Source organism: Nematostella vectensis, chromosome 1 (assembly GCF_932526225.1).
Source record: "Nematostella vectensis chromosome 1, jaNemVect1.1, whole genome shotgun sequence".
In the NCBI taxonomy this organism is placed as follows: Eukaryota; Metazoa; Cnidaria; class Anthozoa; order Actiniaria; family Edwardsiidae; genus Nematostella; species Nematostella vectensis.
In genome coordinates, this window is record NC_064034.1 from 21,001,656 (window position 1) to 21,022,183 (window position 20,528).

The 20,528-nt window shown below is 39.9% G+C and overlaps 1 protein-coding gene and 1 long non-coding RNA gene across 3 annotated transcripts in view; one reads left to right on the forward strand and one right to left on the reverse strand.

Moving 5' to 3' along the window:
• The window catches only part of LOC5518229 (DNA excision repair protein ERCC-6-like 2), a 36,750-nt gene that overhangs the window by 11,207 nt on the left and 5,015 nt on the right, over positions 1-20,528 (forward strand). For both annotated transcript variants that reach the window (XM_032362859.2, XM_032362858.2), the window contains exons 3-20: positions 2,025-2,136; positions 2,737-2,825; positions 3,258-3,342; positions 3,496-3,557; positions 3,648-3,848; positions 3,923-4,026; positions 4,895-5,116; positions 5,463-5,666; positions 5,830-5,942; positions 6,497-6,675; positions 7,485-7,568; positions 7,867-8,015; positions 8,420-8,548; positions 13,052-13,234; positions 13,413-13,654; positions 14,323-14,422; positions 14,642-14,869; positions 15,291-16,395. In XM_032362859.2, coding sequence (XP_032218750.2) covers positions 2,025-2,136; positions 2,737-2,825; positions 3,258-3,342; positions 3,496-3,557; positions 3,648-3,848; positions 3,923-4,026; positions 4,895-5,116; positions 5,463-5,666; positions 5,830-5,942; positions 6,497-6,675; positions 7,485-7,568; positions 7,867-8,015; positions 8,420-8,548; positions 13,052-13,234; positions 13,413-13,654; positions 14,323-14,422; positions 14,642-14,869; positions 15,291-16,395 — 3,591 coding nt within the window. The remainder of the gene's footprint in view (positions 1-2,024; positions 2,137-2,736; positions 2,826-3,257; positions 3,343-3,495; positions 3,558-3,647; positions 3,849-3,922; positions 4,027-4,894; positions 5,117-5,462; positions 5,667-5,829; positions 5,943-6,496; positions 6,676-7,484; positions 7,569-7,866; positions 8,016-8,419; positions 8,549-13,051; positions 13,235-13,412; positions 13,655-14,322; positions 14,423-14,641; positions 14,870-15,290; positions 16,396-20,528) is intronic.
• Positions 11,217-12,546, reverse strand: LOC116601961. Its single transcript, XR_004290228.2, has 2 exons — positions 12,034-12,546; positions 11,217-11,285 (listed from the first exon to the last, which is right to left on the reverse strand). It is a non-coding gene; the product is annotated as an uncharacterized LOC116601961 (long non-coding RNA).

Genomic DNA, 20,528 nt, shown 5'->3' on the forward strand with positions numbered 1-20,528 from the left:
AAGGGTAGCATAAGCTAGGCGGTAGTCTTGCAGGAAATGCCTACTGAAGGTAACAGATTGGGTAAAGGGTGTAGCTAGATGGTAGCTTTGCAGGAAACGCCTACTGAAGGTAACAGATGGGGTAAAGGGTAGCATAAGCTAGATGGTAGTCTTGCAGGAAATGCCTACTGAAGGTAACAGATGGGGTAAAGGGAAAAGCTAGGCGGTAGCTTTGCAGGAAATGCCTACTGAAGGTAACAGATGGGGTAAAGGGTAGCTTAAGCTAGATGGTAGTCTTGCAGGAAATGCCTACTGAAGGTAACAGATGGGGTAAAGGGTAGCATAAGCTAGATGGTAGCTTTGCAGGAATTGCCTACTGAAGGTAACAGATTGGGTAAAGGGTAGCAGAAGGTAGACGGTAGCTTTGCCAAAAAAAAAACATAAAGCAGTGATCCCCCTTCTGTGAGTAGCTTAGATAGAATTTCATTTTATAAAATTCCTTACTTAAAGGAATGTTAAAGATCTGTAGACTAATCCTAAGCCATTATTTATTTTACGAAGAACTGCTTGATTTGATTTCAATGATAATTTACTCTATCCTTATTTGGTTGGTACAGATTTCTAAAACCAACCTTAGTTTATTCCGTGTACACAGTTGTAATAACTACTTATTAATTGAGTGCAAAGTCTGTAGAGAAATATCAGACAGAGGTCTTGAATGTACTGCCCAAGGACGCAGGCGGAGGGCTGTACAGAAAAGACCAAGGTCTGATATTTCTCTGTACAAACCGAGCAATCGAGGAAAGTTTCATTATATGACTTTTAAAAACTAATATGAAGAGAAAAGAAATCAACTTTTGTTTTCACACAAATATTGATTAGTTTATCGATTGATTGCAAAAAGGAGGGAAAACAAGAAACTCTTGCGTATGGTCAACTAAAAAAAATGTAAAAGAAACCATTAACCAAAAAAAAATTGACACTTACAGACCTTGGAGTGAAGAGATGTTGGTTTTAGTAGCCCTTAAGACCGAAAACAAAGAATGATCCGTGGGCCCAAATGAATGGAAATCAAAGCAAAAAGATTTACTTGGTTTATTCACCATTCACATTGTTTTTTCATCATTGTGACAAGCAATGTGATATATTATTATAATGACTTTTCTGGCTATTTTTTCCTATTTTAACGTTTTGAAAGCTACATGCTTTATCCCAAAGGTGCTTTACATCAAAACAATAAGAAATAAATCTCAGATGTCAGTCTTCACGGCATGAATGGACTGTTTGGTGTGAAAACTTCACAAAAAACTTCTAAAGTAGAAGAAAACGCCAATCGCTTTATGCTGCTCTATGTGATTTGATGAAAATATTGCATTTACAAAGCTGTGTGTCTTTAAGAGACTCTTTTGGGTATTTGCATCCCTTGTTATTTATTAATTTGTTTGTCTGATATAAAAAAGATTTGTATTTCTTGGCAATCAGTGGTGTTTGCCGGCTTGCCATAAGTTATTGTTTTTCTTCTTGTCAAAATTTTCTTTGACAAGATAATAAAACTCTTACTCAGTCATTTATCACCCATTACCAATTCCTAAGACCTGATTGGTTGTTTTTCTATTGTTTCTGGTTTTTTAGTCAATTTTGTTTAGCAAAGATTGCTTGACTGAACAAAACAACACCAAAAAAAGCTCATAGAATTCCCTGGTCCAGATACGGGAAAAGATAGCCCACCAGTCTGGGAGATGGGAAAATATTGCCTGCTAAATCAGCCAATCAGAGCATGCGTACTATCTTAGCCATATAATAGTTAGCCTTATTTCATTTTCTGAGTTGTAATTAGCCTTATTTCATTCCCTGTAAACTATTGTGATAAGCCGAATTTCATTCCCTGTAAACTATTGTTATTAATCTTATTTCATTCCCTGTACACAGTTGTTCTTAACCTTTTTTTATTCTGTATGAATTTCATTCCCTGTAAACTATTGTTATTAATCTTATTTCATTCCCTGTACACAGTTGTTCTTAACCTTTTTTTATTCTGTATGTAGTGGCTTTCAGCATTGGGGAGATGTGTATGGCACTGTATAACAATGATGGAAAATATTACAGAGCTTTCGTCAAACAGCGCTATGGCAACAATTTTGAAGTTGAATTTATAGGGTAAAGGAGTGTTTGTTAATAGGGAACACCTTGAAATTTGAGTCCCTCCCCATTCATTGAACATAACGTTTAGTACCCTTTCACCTTCTATAACCCCTAAAATTTCAGAGACTCCCTTCTAGGGTGTAGGGGTGGTTTTGTCATTGGAAGAGTGCCCCTCAGTTCTTTCTTTAAGTTATAGCTATTTTTTAAATTTGTTAATGGAAACTGTTCATAAATTGTATCTATTATAATTGTGAATTACAGAGAGAATATGTCTTTGCTATACGTCCCTACTTTACAGTATCTGATGTTGTTAAAGTGTAGAACACACAAAAACTTTACTATTTTGTACCTTGTGTTTTTCTACAAATTTATAAAATCCATTTTGATTGGGACACGGCTTTCCATTTGGTAAAATAGAAACATTTTAAAAGCATGAATAGGTTTGAGGGATCGTTGACTCCCAATCAAACCCTTATAATCCGAAAAACACACATGGACTCCCCTAAACATTGCCCATAATAAAGCTTGATCCAAATCGTGTATGGGAAAGCTATATAAATATTCCCATTTGTCTAGTTGTTTTTTTTCATCTGCTCAATTCCTTACAATGCTCAGGTATGCAGATGAGGTTGCTTATCTTGTGCCAGCTACAGATCTTAGAAAGATTCCAAGGAAGGAGAGACACGCCAAGCCTTGTAGATCAGGTGCAGTTAGAACCTTGTTATCAACAACCCCTTGAAGCTCAATTTTACAAATTTAGAGCGAAGTTTGGCTTTAATTTTTTTTTGATACACCAACACATGATGGGAGGGGGATAGAACTATCCCCAAATCGATTTTGTAAAGCAATCTGCAAGCATTGAGAAATGATTTTTTGAACATCAAATTTAGCTTTCTGTTGGGAAACCTGTTGGGAAACCTGTACACCAAGTTACCTCCATTGACAAATGTAGAGTTTTTATTAACAGTCAAATTATACAAAATGTTTTGAAATTATTGAAACATAAAATGCTCAGGAAACAGCAAGGGGGGCTTGCTTGTGTATGAAATACATTGTTAAAAAGAATCCCCCAAAAATTGGTAATCCATTGGAGAAAGTTGTTTGATTTATAGTTAAGATGTTGTTTCTTTTTACAGTAGAACCAATATCAAGGTCAGAGTGTAATTCAGACGACTGCCTGTTTTTACCCCTGCGGGGGAATGAGCAAGACCAACAGATGAGGTAAGTAAAAATCATTGTGTTAAGATAATTATGTACAATTCTTGAAAAATCTTGTCTATATTTTTCCCCTTCCTTATTTAAGAGCCACCATACTGTACTCTACTATGACATGACTATGACTGTCACATTGTGACATGTTTTATATTTATACAGATCCAAGTACAATGAGCCAGATGAAGATGAATTAGAGTGTGAATTCACCAAACTCTTAGAAGGTTTGCACGAAACTAGATCTTAACATTCTTATTTATTTATATGTCTAGTTTACTGTACATAAACATTGTGATAAATGTGTTTTATACCAGTTCCGAGGTCAAAAGCTAAGAAGACTGTAAAGTATAGCAGGAATTACAAACCTTTAGATGTCGGCCCAAGACAGACCGTGTCAAAGAATAAGAAAAAAGGCAGAACCAGGTCTGCACAAAGCACCACCCAGTTGTCAAGTGTGATTGAAAGGACACACCTTCTTGAGCCAGATGAATGTTACATGGGATGGAATATTAGTGGTGAGTACATGCCTAATTTTGTATCAATGGGAACTGATAGTATTGAAAAAATAGTGAGAATGTGTTTGATTCAGGTTTTGATGATGATGACTTGGAGAAGCCACACTTCACAGACCCAGCCCCATGCCCATATGAACCGTTTGTACTGTCGGGTCCCAATGAACACCCTGTCATTCAGGTAGGGCACATTGACCACCAATTTGTACATTTTGAGCCAAGTCTATTGGATATTTATCAATTATTTGTTTCTGAATTTTGTAAGTAATAAGAATGTATCTTAGTCGCTTACAAGGTAGAATGCAGCATTTTACATACTGTCAGTTGCACATTTGGATGGTAAATGTAGATTATGGCTTGTTGTAAGATACATATGGCTTGTTGTAACTGTACATATGGCTTGTTGTAACTGATACATATGGCTTGTTGTAACTGATACATATAGCTTGTTGTAACTGATACATATGGCTTGTTGTAACTGATACATATGGATTGTTGTTACTGATACATATGGCTTGTTGTAACTGATTCATGTGGCTTGTTGTAACTGATACATATGGCTTGTTGTAACTGATACATATGGCTTGTTGTAACTGATACATATGGATTGTTGTTACTGATACATATGGCTTGTTGTAACTGATTCATGTGGCTTGTTGTAACTGATACATATGGCTTGTTGTAACTGATACATATGGCTTGTTGTAACGGTATCCAGTCACTTCGTCCACAAACCGTGTCGTCCACAACCAACTCGTCCACAAATTAAGTCAACTCGTCCACAAGTAGAGTCAGCTTGTCCACAAAAATAGAGTCAATTCGTCCACACATAGTTTTCACAAAAATCTAGCCTGATAGCATAAGTGTTTATTTAAAAGGAACCCCTACGTAACTAGCACCAAATTAATCCCTGGAATACGTAGATTAATGATCGAGTAGTTATTTTTGTGCGATTTTATTGATGCAGCTAATATCAGTTGTAACTGATGAATTTGGCTTGTTGTAACTGATTCATAAGACTTGTTGTAACCAATGCATATGACTTGCAGGTTCCAGCACCATTCAACTGCCGCTTGAGGGATTACCAGAGGGAAGGAGTGCAGTTTCTCTACCAGCATTATCGTTCCAATAATGGTGCCATCCTGGGAGACGACATGGGTCTTGGTAAGACCGTCCAAGTCATTGCACTCTTGTCTGCCATCTTGGGTAAAACAGGAACTAGGGCTGATGTGTTTGGCAAATATATTGGTCAAGGTCCCAGTGGGAAACAGGTAAAAATTTTCAACATCTGCGTGATACACAATGCCAGGAAAACGACTTTCTCTCATTTTTACGCATCAAAACTTTATGTGTTTGTCTATATATCCCTAACCCTAACCCCACAATACTGGCAAATGTGCAATACAAGACTGTACCTCTGCAAGCAGGTGTTTACATACAGTATCTGCTACCCTGACTTAGGATTTAGTGCAGGTCTGCATTTACCATAAGTGTTGTATTTTTCAGGCTATACTTTCTGTCTTCTTTTTATATGCTGTGTAAACCATGGTATAAAAACTCCTGACGTACCAGTAAATGAAGCGCAACACAGCTTACGTTTCTAACATTTTTTTCCAGTCTGAAGTCAGTACAAAGAAAGGGGTATTCCTGATTGTGTGCCCAGGAAGCATGTTATATAACTGGAAGGATGAACTGGACACTTGGGGCTATTTCAGGGTCAAGATGTACCATGGGTCCAGTAAAGAGATGGTCATGGACCAGGCAGCTAAGGGCAAACTGGACGTGGTTCTTACCACTTATGATACCTTGAGGATTAACGTGGTATGTTCGTGGAACCATGTATTGTTAAGGTTTTAATCATGGCTCCAAACAAACTCACGTGTGACGTCATCATCATTGTCATTAGTTGCAGGCATCTTTGGAGTTCCCGAGAGAAAAAAATTCAATCTATTTAATAAAAAATGTCTACGATGATCTTTTTTAGACAGAGTTTGATTGCGTCAACTGGCTTGCCGTGGTCATGGATGAGGTGCACAAACTAAAAGACCCCTCAGCCAAGAATACCAAAGCTGCAAAACGACTTAAGGTCCAAAGAAGGTAAAAAGTTGTACCGGAAAGATCCCTCATCTAAGAATACTAAACTTTCAAAGCAGCCTAAGTTCAAAAGAACGTAAGATATTTTACCCAAAAGACCCTACAGCCAAGAACACCATAGCTGCAAGGTCCAACGAAGGTAAGACATTTTACCAAAAAGACTCCAGAGTCAAGAATACTAAAAGGATTTCAACCTGCATTTTTAGAACTTTCATCAATATAACCTTAAGTAGTTGGGACACTAAGGTCCAATGGAGGAAAGACATTTTACCCCAAAAATCCAACAGCCAAGAATACTAAAAGGATTTCAACCTGCACTGTTTAGAACTTTCATTTATATAACCATAAGTAGCTGGGACACTAGACTTTTTCTGCCCTCACCTTCAATAATGCGGATACCTGTTGGCCTAATTATGCAATAAAGCTCAGTGCATTGAAGAAGGAACAATAACACTTGCCACAAATTGGCTTTGATTTCAGTTCCATGATTACAGTTTAGTTATGCTTTCAGTTTTGCTTGACTCAATCATTTTGATAACTTTTATGCCCTTATTTAGGTTTGGCTTGACAGGGACCCCACTTCAGAATCGCTGGTCGGAGTTGTGGTGTGTTCTTGACTGGGCAAATCCTGGTTGTCTTGGGTCCAATTTGAGATTTGATGCTTTCTATGGAAAAGCAATCAGGAAAGGTCAGCGACATGATGCCAACAAGCGAGAACTTGCTCTTGGACGAACAAGTAAGACCCTTAATTAACCACTCTTGTTCTCCCAAAACATGGTTGAAACAATAATAATTTAGGTCCTGTGTAGGTAAGAATTTTTAAAATTTGTGGAATAGTCTAGGCCCAGTTTCCTCCTTTTGCACTTGTGATGAAGTAGAGACTTCTCCACAGTTTGTCAGTAAGCATGGTGTTATCAGGTTGGGAGAATTTATGGAATACTATAGGCCCAGTTGCCTCCTTGCACTCATGATGAAGTAGAGACTTCTCCACAGTTTGTCAGTAAGCATGGTGTATCAGGTTGGGAGAATTTGTGGAATAGTCTAGGCCCAGTTTCCTCCTTGCACTCATGATGAAGTAGAGACTTCTCTACAGTTTGTCAGTAAGCATGGTGTATCAGGTTGGGAGAATTTGTGGCGTAGTCTAGGCCCAGTTGCCTCCTTGCACTCATGATGAAGTAGAAACTTCTCCACAGTTTGTCAGTAAGCATGGTGTATCAGGTTGGGAGAATTTGTGGAATAGTCTAGGCCCAGTTGCCTCCTTTCACGCTGATGATCATGAAGGGACTTCCCTACTGTGCAACAATATGTTATCAGATTGGGAGAATTTGTGGAATAATTTGTCCTTAGTTAAATTCCACCTCATTTTCTTCTGCTCTATCTCCATGAAATCTGGCTCTTAATAGCATTTTTTGTTTAAAAATATCTCAGTTATTTACATACTTCAATAAGCTTTTGGCATGGATGCTTTGCATGACTCTGTAATGTTGAAGAGCTTCAAATGGTTGCTTGATTGATATCGGAGAATTGTTACATGAATCCCTGCAGGATCAAGTCAATTCCAGTCAAAGCTTAACAATTGGATGCTTCGTAGGACTAAGGATCTGATAGCCCAGCATTTGCCACACAAAGGTAATATGAGTAGTTCAAGCAAAGGACCCGTTACCTTGTGAAAATAAATGGTATAAGATATAACTTTAACATTTACAGTCATTTGTACGCTGACAGTAGTGCCTTTGCAAGTCGGGCGATTTTCTTTTAAATCACCAGTCCTTTTCATATTAGGAAATGAATTCGAGCCCTCCTGGATTCTGAATAAAGTCAATACAAGTAGTATAGTATGTACTGAACTAACAGACTTTATAGTGTAATGTAATGAGGAAGAACCACTTCCTATTTGCCGGCTCATGGCTATTTATACTCTGTTCAGATGACAAGGTAGTGTTCTGTAGCCTCACACCTTTCCAAGAAGACGTCTATATGGCTTTGCTTCAATCACCTGACGTACAGCTTGTGCGCAAGAAAGATTACCCATGTGACTGTGGGAGCGGACAAAACAGGGGCAAGTGCTGCTACTCGGTGAGACTCATATCCCCTGGTGGGTCGGGTGGGGTGGATGTGGTGCACTCCCAAGCAACTCTCTTAAATGAAATGTTCTCGATTTGTAAAGGAAGTGATTCGAGGCATAAGTGTTATTAAGATAAGGTTACGCTAAAACTGCGTGACATATAAGCAGTAGGTGATTACCCTGAAAATTATGTGTTGCTCTTTTTGATTCGCTAAAAGTATGCAGCAAAGGGAACGTTGCGATATGATCACTCAAAGTAGTTTTTTTTAATGTGAATGAAATTTGGTATCATTTTAAAAAGTCCTGCCATTCTTTTCGTAAATAAGATGGTCTTCGTTTCACACCCACCAGTAGGTAGTTCTCCTTTACCCCGTCTTCACTTATTTTGTCATAACCTCCACCCTATATTTGCCAGTGTTGCCCAGTGTCGGGTGAACCTCTCAAGTCGCTGTTGATGCGCTGTTTCCAGTTGTTTCTCAAGGTCGCCAACCACGCGGCTCTGCTCATGCCGGGAGTCAAGCAAACTGATGATCAGAGGAAACGGGTAGGGTTTTTTGTCGCTGTACTCAGCAGTAGTAATTACCTTAGATGTATTTCTATCCCTTATTAAATATTTTTAAATTGTTTGACTTTTTTCAATTTCATTACATTTTCTTAATTTTTGAAATTTATTTTAAATTTCGTCACCAATCCTTTATATTCCTTGAATTTTTCTAACCAATCCTTAAGCAACTAGATCCAATATTTTGTAGTTGTGTGTTTTTTCGCTATAATAAAATAATAGCAATTTGCTCACTTTTTTTTTTGCAAACCAGCTTTTTTAACTTGCGAAAATCACCGCTATTAGAGGTTGCGAATGGTCTCCTGGATTTTTGAATTCTTCGAAAGTCTTCTTATCAAGAATAATCGCGTCTTCCGACCTTGCGCAAATACTCGTATTCTAGCAACTCAAATATATTTTTCTGACGTTTGAAGGCAATATGATTAGACGAAATTGTTTATATATGCTTGTTGCTTGTTTACAAACGCTTAGTATTGTTGGAGTACCTTGTAATGCTGACAAGGCTGACTACAAGAGAAGGTAGATGTGAATTTCATTAGCGGCACCTCCCAACATGGCGTACAAGCAGCATATCCGCTAGTCTTGTCCTCTGGCTTCTATTGGCTGGGGGGCTTGGCTTATTAAGGGAGGCTGTTATCCGGGCGTTTAAGCATGAGATCTGTACAGTACGGATTCACACATATTTCACTGCTACTGGATTTGGTAGATTCTCAAGGTGAAAGAGTGAATTTAACGTGATGTTTTTCGAGTCGGTCCGGAACACACACGAAGTGTGATCAATGAAGTACTTGTTGTTTACCGCCACAGCTAGTTTTATCTTGTATTAAAAGCTATGTAATAATAGTTTACTAGATATATTTAGGCACTGCCTAAAAGCGGAGCCCCAAAACTCGAATCGCGTATAAGGAAATGAGGTATCAATAAAAAGGTGAAATGTCCCCAAAGGACTGAAATGGATATAAAGAATAAGATAATCTGTACATTTATCTCTCTTACATTAGTCACTGGAAACAGTAGTCATATAAATAGAGGAGTTTACTAAGATATTTATATTTTATTAATAGATTGAGATGTGGTAATAAATTATAATATCTAGCCTGCTTATTATATAAAAAAAAGAAATCTCAGTTGAAGAGCTGCATGGGACAATTACATCTAAGTTTTAAACTTTGCTTTATATGTGAGATGATGAGAGTATCTGTGGAACCTGACTATTTTTATATTTTAGTCCAAACCTATATATTGTGGTACACATGCCCCTTTGAGCGTATCTGTGGAACCTGACTATTTTTATATTTTAGTGAAAACCTATAAAGTGTGGTACACATGCCCCTTTGAGCGTATCTGTGGAACCTGACTATTTTTATAATTTAGTGCAGACCCATAGTGTGGTACACATGCCCCTTTTCGGTACAAGGATGCAGCCAATGATTTTTAATCCTGACTCTGTTATGACAAAATATCTGAAATAAAATGCCGTATTTATTAGAAAAAAGCCTTAATTTTAAAACCCTGTTATAGGGCAACAACAACAATTATAATACACAGAATTAAGAATAGTGATAATTGAAGACTTGATAACTATTCGTATGAAGACAAAAGATCCTGTTCAGCACTGATAGACTAGAAATAAACACTCTGTTATGACAGACTGCTCTAAATATATCCGTTTTAGAGCAAAGAATGTAAATCATTCTTTTCTTTTTGGTGGCATGCCCTATAGTAAATAAAGGTGGAGAACCCCCAACCCCCCCCCCCCCCCACTTCAGGGTAACATTGTAGCTATCGATTAAATGTAATCTGATACCAAAATTGAATGAATTCTTTCTGTTGTTGATGTGTAGGTTGCTACAAAATTGAAAAATAAACTGGCTAGATTAAAAAAAAATGAAAGCTGAGACGTCATTTTCCAAAAATACACAACTGTTACACGAAATAACTTATTTGGAAAAAAAGACATTAACAAACCAATTATCATCATATAACAGATATTACAATTATTATTACATAACAGATTTTTTTTAAAAATGGGCATTAAACCAACAGAAATGTATAGTCTTCTAAATCCATTTTTTTAAAATTCTTACAATAGTGTAAATCCTAGGGACATATGCCTTAACTGATAAAATGACTGCAATTAGCGATAGTAGGTGACGTTATTAATGTGTCTCCTCCTTCTCCTTCTTTTCCAGCTTGGCTGTTTTTTTTTTTCTAAATAATACAAATATTATAAAATGGATTAGTAAACAAATAAGCAGCCCTGTAAAATGTTAAGAACATTCTATGGAGGAGATGATATTTATACATTATATTTTCACAAATTTAATTTATTTACTGTGGGAGGGCTTAGCTAAAAAACAGATGGGGATGGTCAACAGCAAAATCAAATTTCACCCTAAGGGATGATATCACTGAGGGCGTGGTTAACAGCAAGTCTTACCATTGAGAGATAGATTTGGTAAGAGTTTACACCCTAACAGAGACTGTGAAATTTCATTGCTTATTATAATATCTCATGTGAGAAATCAGCTACAAAAATCAAAACACCTCACAAAGTACAATTTTATGTCAGCATCATGTGCAAAAAAAGATGTGGTCCATTTTGATAAAACTCGTCATAATTTGGTATCAATTTGGATATTTTTCTTACCTGATTCTAAACATTCTTGACTGGTTAAGTTGTTATCTTCTCTAGCTTGAGTGTTTCTTCAGCTAAATCCTGTGAATAGAAAAAGAGTAGGATGCAGCACAATACATAAGGAATAAAACAGTTAAATTTTATTCTCATAAATCAGTGTACTACTGTAAATTGTCTCGGTTATTTCAAATTGTAAGATTGTAAATAGTCCTCTAAAATAATCTGGCTTTTTCATTTAATAAAAGACAATCAAAAACAACTGAACACCTATAAGTTAGGTTCCACTTAACATATCTACCCAAAAGATTAATTGGTTAAGAAAGTTATCCAAATTAACAGATAAAATAATTACTTTTAAGTTTAAAAAAAATGACCACGATGGGTGAAGTGTGCGAAGACAGGAATTTAAAGGACTGAGTAGCAAAGACTAAAAGTAGTAATCTGAATGAATATATGAAAGACAGGTTTTCATAAGCCCGTGAAATGTCTTTGTTCTCTTTTGTTTTGGCTTGATTGCTACACTTTGACTGTTATAATTACTCTTTGTTTTAAGGGTTTATGAAAACCCCTCTAAGATCAAAATCATGACAAATATCACTGTGCACATTCCACATACCACACCTTTGATGAATTCAATTTATCGTTTCTAGTTTTAGCGAATGTACTTTCCAACATAAACACAAAATCCAACATTGCTAATCCTTAAGTAGAGTGGTTTTCAAAAACCCGTGAAATACTATTTAGTTTATACACTGAATGTCTTTGTTCTTTTTTTGTTGTTGTTGTTGCACGGGATTCTGAAAACCACTCTATCAAGTACCAAACTAACCTGAACTATTTGTAGCGCTGGAAAGATTGTCAATCTTCTTCCGTTTTCTCTATTTGTTTTTCTGCCTTTCTCGCCCTCTTTGCTCTTCTGTCATACACAATCGGCTTTGGCGCCGTCTTTCATTCGCATCTCTCCTCTCCTCTTCTGTTACTTATACGTGCCAGCGTTCTGATTGTTGTTGTTGGCGTTCCCTTTCATTCGCATTTCTCCTCTCTTCTTCTGTCATACACAATCGGCTTTGGCGCTGTCGTTCATTCGCATCTCTCCCTTCGTCTTCTGTCATACCCTGCCGTCGTTCTTGCATTCTTTGGCGCTTTGTTTATTGTCTAGTTTCTGAAACTTGCCTTTTTGAAGAGCCATGTTGTTGTTCACTGGGTCTCTCGCCGACTTCAAACCAAATAAGTAGCAATTTCTAAATTATGATTCTAGCCCGACTAAAGAATGTTTATAACAGGAAAATACAAATTAAAACAAAATTTAAAAAAAAAATCTTCGCAATTCTTTCCATTTTGCATGTTCGTATCTGTGTTTTTTTTGGTGTTGTTTTAGTTAACTGTGTAGCTTTTTTAGCAAGCGAAAAATGTTCCTGTGACTTTACACGCGTCCCCCGCTTTGGCGCCATTCATTTTTCGACCAATCAGAGTGCGAGGCACATCAGACACAGGAAAAATCCACAGGTATCCCATCGTGACCACGGAAACTTTATCGTATAGCTATACCACTTTTCTATGACTATGGGGCTCCGCAGGTGCTCCGCTGAAATATTTGCTTATACCAATCCAATGATGATATTAGAATTCGAACAGTTAAAATCGCGATTTTCGGAAAAGATTATCGCAAGGGTTGTTTGACAACCGAGGTCTGTCACAAGTCGCCTGGGGCGAGGCTACGATTCTGGCTGTTTTGCTGTTCGACAGGGTTTTAAAATGGCACAAGGCCGTCAGCTATTTTATGTCATAAGACCATTTTGTAATACTCCACGCAAATGCATACTGCCTTATTTGTTTGATGTCACCAGGCGAAAGCGATCTGCGAAGGGGTTTTAACCAGGCACCCTCATTTTGTACAGTCTCTGGCGGAGAACTCGTTCCAGACCCTCTCAAACCCGGAATACTGTGGGAAAATGAAGGTCCTGGACAAGCTTCTGCGCATGTTCGAAAAAGACAAGTGTAAAGTCCTGTTGTTTTCCTACTCTACCGAGGTAAAGTAGAGGCGACTTTAGAGGGGAGGGGTGGAAGCAGGGGCAGTGTTGGGGGGATATAGGAAAATGTTTACCTTATAAATTGGACACCGCCTTAGAACAGAAAAAAAGGCTTTTATTCAGTCTTTTTTCCCACGAAGCTGATTCAAATAATTCATCGTATACCATTATCTTGTAGTTGCTCAATATTTTAGAGAATTACGTCATTGGGCGCGGCTTGGTGTTCTCTCGACTTGATGGTCAGACGTCTCCCGCACAGCGCATGCGCGTAGTGAGAGAGTTTAACGGCAACCGCGACATCTTCATCTGTCTTGTGTCTACTAAGGCGGGAGGACTGGGTCTGAACTTCACGGGTGCTAATGTGGTGATAATATTTGACCCCACGTGGAATCCATCCAATGATCTACAAGCACAGGACAGGTACTCAACTTTCAATTAAATAAAACAAATTTCGACATTAATTTTGAAGAGCAGGGACCTCCAGTGACAGGGTTTTTATTTCTAAATAGTACCCAAAGGTAAACTTTTTTTTAAAGAAATGATAAAAAAGGATTGTTGCGAAGGAGTCGTAGTTACATGATCCTTGAAGTTCAATGCTCTCCCCTCTGACTTCAAGGAACTTGTAACAGAACTTTCTTAACCAAACTGTGTAATGTTTCCCACCTTGAATATAGATTTTGTTACGACCGCCTTTATCTTTACAGCCGTTGCTACTCCACTTAACGTTTTTCTCTCTTTTTCCCATCAATATGCCAGTGTAAAAATCTATGTGATTTGATGTGTCTTCTTGTCATCGTTGTATTGTCATGTAGCTCATTATGTGTGTATCCGCGCGCCTCATGGGGCCATGGTCCTGCTGATTGTTTAGATATCTATATTTGTATATCTTTTTAGGTTAGTATAGGTATTCTGAGTTTTCAATTGACAATCAGGGTAGTTCTTTCTCTGATTTAGGCTTATCAGGGTCTACCGTACTGGCTAGGGCAGAGATGTTCAGTTTTATTTGCTTTAGTGTTTTGTATCGAAGCTGCGTCTTGTTGGTGGTTTAAACAGGGACTTTTTTTCTTCTTCTATTTTTCCCCTATCAGGGCCTACCGCATTGGTCAGCGCCGGGATGTTCAGGTTTTGCGGCTGATCTCATCGGGAACCATAGAGGAGATGATGTATCTGAGACAGATTTACAAACAGGTATTATAAAACTAATAGGAGTGTGCAATATAACCCTTTTATATCTCATCATCATCATCATCAACATTAGCATAAAAATCCTTACCGTCATGATCATCACCGTTATCATCATCTCCATCATTACCGCCATCATCAGCGCCATCATCTTTTTAATGATGGTGAGGACAAGTATAAGAATGCTTGTTTTAAAAATAATTGAATATCCAATTACAATATCAGCAAATGGCCAATATTGCCATCTCCGGCTCCACTGAGCGGCGGTACTTCATGGGCGTCGAGGGCGAGAAGGATCACAAAGGAGAGCTATTTGGTATCGAGAATCTGTTCGCTTACCGCGCAGAGGGCATCAACCTGGCGCAGGATATCATCAGGCGTACAGACAAGGTGGAGGCGGGGCTAAGGGTGGCCGAATACCAGATAGTCGCGGCTGTCAAGGCGGAGTCAGAGGTAAGGTATGGGGTACCATGATGATTGATGATGAAATGACTGATGCGTGGTGGTGATGATTTATGCTGGTGATGATTTATGATGATGACGACGACAACGATGATGATGATTATTATTAAGCTTATAACTGATGGTTAAAATTGACGGTGATGATGATGATTGATGGTGGTTTTGATTGGTGATGATGATGATTAAGATGATGATGATCACAGTTATGCGAAATGTGATAAAGATACATTTAAATTGTGACAAAAAGTGGGGAATTTTCTTGCTGCCAAAATCCCGCCTTAGCAGGGCTGAGAATAGTAGTTAAAACCGTTTGGCGTCTTTATTTTTTTTTTTAAACAAACATACGTCTCAAAAGATCTCGTAAACTGCTGAAAACATGACATAAAGCTAACGTTGCAAAATGGTTTCACAGGAAGAGGACGAGAAATGTTCTAAGGCTGATGGTGGAGCCGAAGATGGTTACGACCTTGAAACCATTGCATCGCAATTCTTAGACGATGACCAACCAATCAACGGCTCAGATACCGCTCAGCACACTCTTCAGCCAAGCAGTGATGATTATGATATTATGATGACAAATGACTCCGATTCTCAAATTATATCAAAATCACGCCCAGGGAAGAAGCGTAAGCCTTTAGATCTTGTTTCATCGGACAGCTCGGATGAGCCGGGCAGTCCCAGTTTGGACAAAGAACCATGCCATCATGGCGTGTATCAGAGCACAGTCTATCACAGACCTAGGACAAGTAAACTAATTTCTAGTTCAGATGATACTGAAAGTAGCTTAGAGGAATCGCAAAGGGAGGTCAGTGGAGATTTAGAAATGCAGGATGACCACCATGCAAATCAAAGGATTATGACCAAAGTTAAACCTAAACTTCATAATCCACAAGGCCATGGAGGTGATCTTGAATTGTCCAGATCGCGATTCCAGGAAGTATCTGGAAGCTTAGGTAGAGATAGACAGTTTAAAGGAGGCGAAGAGGTAGGATCTGGCCACAGCAGTGACGGTAGTGAAGATAGGAAAGGACATAAGGGTGCAGCTGGTACAGACAGGCAGTCCAGACAGCGGAAGGAAAGAAGACGTGATGGTGGCAGTGGTGATGGTGAAGAGGCTATGTCTGGCGGTGATGATAATAGCAAGAAATCTGATGAGAAAAACTATGATCGTAATGCTGACAAGGATGATGATGATGGTGGTGGTGCTGATGAAGTCGAGGGTACTAATGGTCACGATGGCGATGACAAAGACAATTTTGATGATAATGATGATGCTTATGAATATGACGACGGCGACTTTGATGTTGATGATGATAACGACGACGTCGATGACAATGTTGATGCTAGTTCTACTCATGATAGAACAAAAAGGACTTCACAACAATGCGTGGATGAATGTTCTATTGACGACCAAGACTCGAGCGACGAGCGTAAACATGGAAACGCTGGAAAAATCTCCATACCCCAAACGTCTAATTGTGTGGTTGATAGGAAAGACAAGGTCGACAGGGTTTTGGGTGAGTGTTTCGCGTTTTTATATATTGTTCTGTTGTACAACGATGTCATTGTGTGGGTCCTTGTCTCACACGACACTGCACTGGGGATGGTACTTGCAGTGCTATGTGTCTGTCTGCTATAGGTAAGATGGTCCACCCCTCCCCATTACTTTTCACCATATTCACCATTTCCACCATTTGCCACATAGCCCAATGCCATGGCCATGGTACTTGCAGTGCTGACTGTCTGCTATAGGTATGGTGAACCACCCCTCCCCCTTACTTTTCACCATATCCACCATATCCGCCATTTGCCACATAGCCCTATCCCTTGGCCATGGTGCTTGCAGTGTTGACTATCTGCTTTAGGTATGGTGGACCACCCCTCCCTCTTACTTTTCACCATATCCACCATTTCCTCCATTTGCCACATAGCCCTATGCCTTGGCCATGGTACTTGCAGTGCTATGTGTCTGCTTAATGTATGGTGGACCACCCCTCCCCCTTACTTTTCACCATATCCACCATATCCGCCATTTGCCACATAGCCCTATCCCTTGGCCATGGTGCTTGCAGTGTTGACTATCTGCTTTAGGTATGGTGGACCACCCCTCCCTCTTACTTTTCACCATATCCACCATTTCCTCCATTTGCCACATAGCCCTATCCCTTGGCCATGGTACTTGCAGTGTTGACTATCTGCTTTAGGTATGGTGGACCACCCCTCCCTCTTACTTTTCATAACGGTTGCCATAGCTTTGTCCTTAGCCCAGATACTTGCAGTGCTAAATGACTTTTATGTATTGATCTCCGTGCTATCAGATACTTGCAGTGCTAAATGACTTTTATGTATTGATCTCCGTGCTATCAGATACTTGCAGTGCTAAACGACTTTTATGTATTGATCTCCCTGCTATCAGATACTTGCAGTGCTAAATGACTGTTATGTATTGATCTCCGTGCTATCAGATACTTGCAGTGCTAAATGACTGTTATGTATTGATCTCCGTGCTATCAGATACTTGCAGTGCTAAACGACTTTTATGTATTGATCTCCGTGCTATCAGATACTTGCAGTGCTAAACGACTTTTATGTATTGATCTCCGTGCTATCAGATACTGGCAGTGCTAAACGACTTTTATGTATTGATCTCCGTGCTATCAGATACTTGCAGTGCTAAATGACTGTTATGTATTGATCTCCGTGCTATCAGATACTCGCAGTGCTAAATGACTGTTATGTATTAATCTCCGTGCTATCAGATACTTGCAGTGCTAGAAAAACTGTAATGTTATTGATTTATAGGACCATCCCTCCCCCTGAAAGCCACATCCTACTGCATTATATTACCATTTGGCCATTTGCCACTAGCGCTTGACAAATGGCCATTCCAAATGGCCAATGTGAGACAGTGTTGGACAGTATTGCTGGGGATGGGGTACATGACACTTCAATACTGAACTGGGGATGGAGTACATGACACTTCAATACCGAACTGGGGATGGGGTACATGACACTTCAATACTGGACTGGGGATGGGGTACATAACACTTCAATACTGAACTGGGGATGGGGTACATGACACTTCAATACCGAACTGGGGATGGGGTACATGACACTTCAATACCGAACTGGGGATGGGGTACATGACACTTCAATACTGAACTGGGGATGGGGTACATGACACTTCAATACCGAACTGGGGATGGGGTACATGACACCTCAATACTGAACTGGGGATGGGGTACATGACACTTCAATACTGAACTGGGGATGGGGTACATGATACTTCAATACCGAACTGGGGATGGGGTACATGACACTTCAATACTGGACTAGGGATGGGGTACATGATACCTCAATACCGAACTGGGGATGGGGTACATGACACTTCAATACTGAACTGGGGATGGAGTACATGACACTTCAATACCGAACTGGGGATGGGGTACATGACACATCAATACTGAACTGGGGATGGGGTACATGACACTTCAATACTGAACTGGGGATGGGGTACATGACACTTCAATACTGGACTGGGGATGGAGTACATGACACTTCAATACCGAACTGGGGATGGGGTACATGACACTTCAATACTGAACTGGGGATGGAGTACATGACACTTCAATACCGAACTGGGGATGGGGTACATGACACTTCAATACTGGACTGGGGATGGGGTACATAACACTTCAATACTGAACTGGGGATGGGGTACATGACACTTCAATACTGGACTGGGGATGGGGTACATGACACTTCAATTCTGCACTGGAGATGGGGCACATGACACTTCAATACTGAACTGGGGATGGGGTACATGACACTTCAATTCTGCACTGGAGATGGGGTACATGACCCTTGAATACTGAACTGGGGATGGGGTACATGACACTTCAATACTGAACTGGGGATGGGGTACATGACACTTCAATACTGAACTGGGGATGGGGTACATGACACTTCAATACTGAACTGGGAATGGGGTACATGACACTTCAATACTGGACTGGAGATGGGGTACATGACACTTCAATACTGAACTGGGGATGGGGTACATGACACTTCAATACTGAACTGGGGATGGGGTACATGACACTTCAATACTGAACTGGGGATGGGGTACATGACACTTCAATTCTGCACTGGGGATGGGGTACATGACACTTCAATACTGAACTGGGGATGGGGTACATGACACTTCAATACTGAACTGGGGATGGGGTACATGACACTTCAATACTGAACTGCGGATGGAGTACATGACACATCAATACTGGACTGGGGATGGGGTACATGACACTTCAATACCGAACTGGGGATGGGGTACATGGCACTTCAATACTGAACTGGGGATGGAGTACATGACACTTCAATACTGAACTAGGGATGGGGTACATGACACTTCAATACTGAACTGCGGATGGAGTACATGACACATCAATACTGGACTGGAGATGGGGTACATGACACTTCAATACTGAACTGGGGATGGGGTACATGACACTTCAATACTGAACTGGGGATGGGGTACATGACACTTCAATACTGAACTGGGGATGGGGTACATGACACTTCAATACTGAACTGGGGATGGGGTACATGACACTTCAATACTGAACTGGGGATGGGGTACATGACACTTCAATACTGAACTGGGGATGGGGTACATGACACTTCAATACTGGACTGGAGATGGGGTACATGACACTTCAATACTGAACTGGGGATGGGGTACATGACACTTCAATACTGAACTGGGGATGGGGTACATGACACTTCAATACCAAACTGGGGATGGGGTACATGACACTTCAATACTGAACTGGGGATGGGGTACATGACACGTCAATACCGAACTGGGGATGAGGTACATGACACTTCAATACTGGACTGGGGATGGGGTACATGATACCTCAATACCGAACTGGGGATGGGGTACATGACACTTCAATACCGAACTGGGGATGGGGTACATGACACTTCAATACTGAACTGGGGATGGGGTACATGACACTTCAATACTGGACTGGAGATGGGGTACATGACACTTCAATACCGAACTGGGGATGGGGTACATGACACTTCAATACTGAACTGCGGATGGAGTACATGACACATCAATACTGGACTGGAGATGGGGTACATGACACTTCAATACTGAACTGGGGATGGGGTACATGACACTTCAATACTGAACTGGGGATGGGGTACATGACACTTCAATACTGAACTGGGGATGGGGTACATGACACTTCAATACTGAACTGGGGATGGGGTACATGACACTTCAATACTGAACTGGGGATGGGGTACATGACACTTCAATACTGGACTGGAGATGGGGTACATGACACTTCAATACTGGACTGGAGATGGGGTACATGACACTTCAATACTGAACTGGGGATGGGGTACATGACACTTCAATACTGAACTGGGGATGGGGTACATGACACTTCAATACCAAACTGGGGATGGGGTACATGACACTTCAATACTGAACTGGGGATGGGGTACATGACACGTCAATACCGAACTGGGGATGAGGTACATGACACTTCAATACTGGACTGGGGATGGGGTACATGACACTTCAATACTGAACTGGGGATGGAGTACATGACACTTCAATACCGAACTGGGG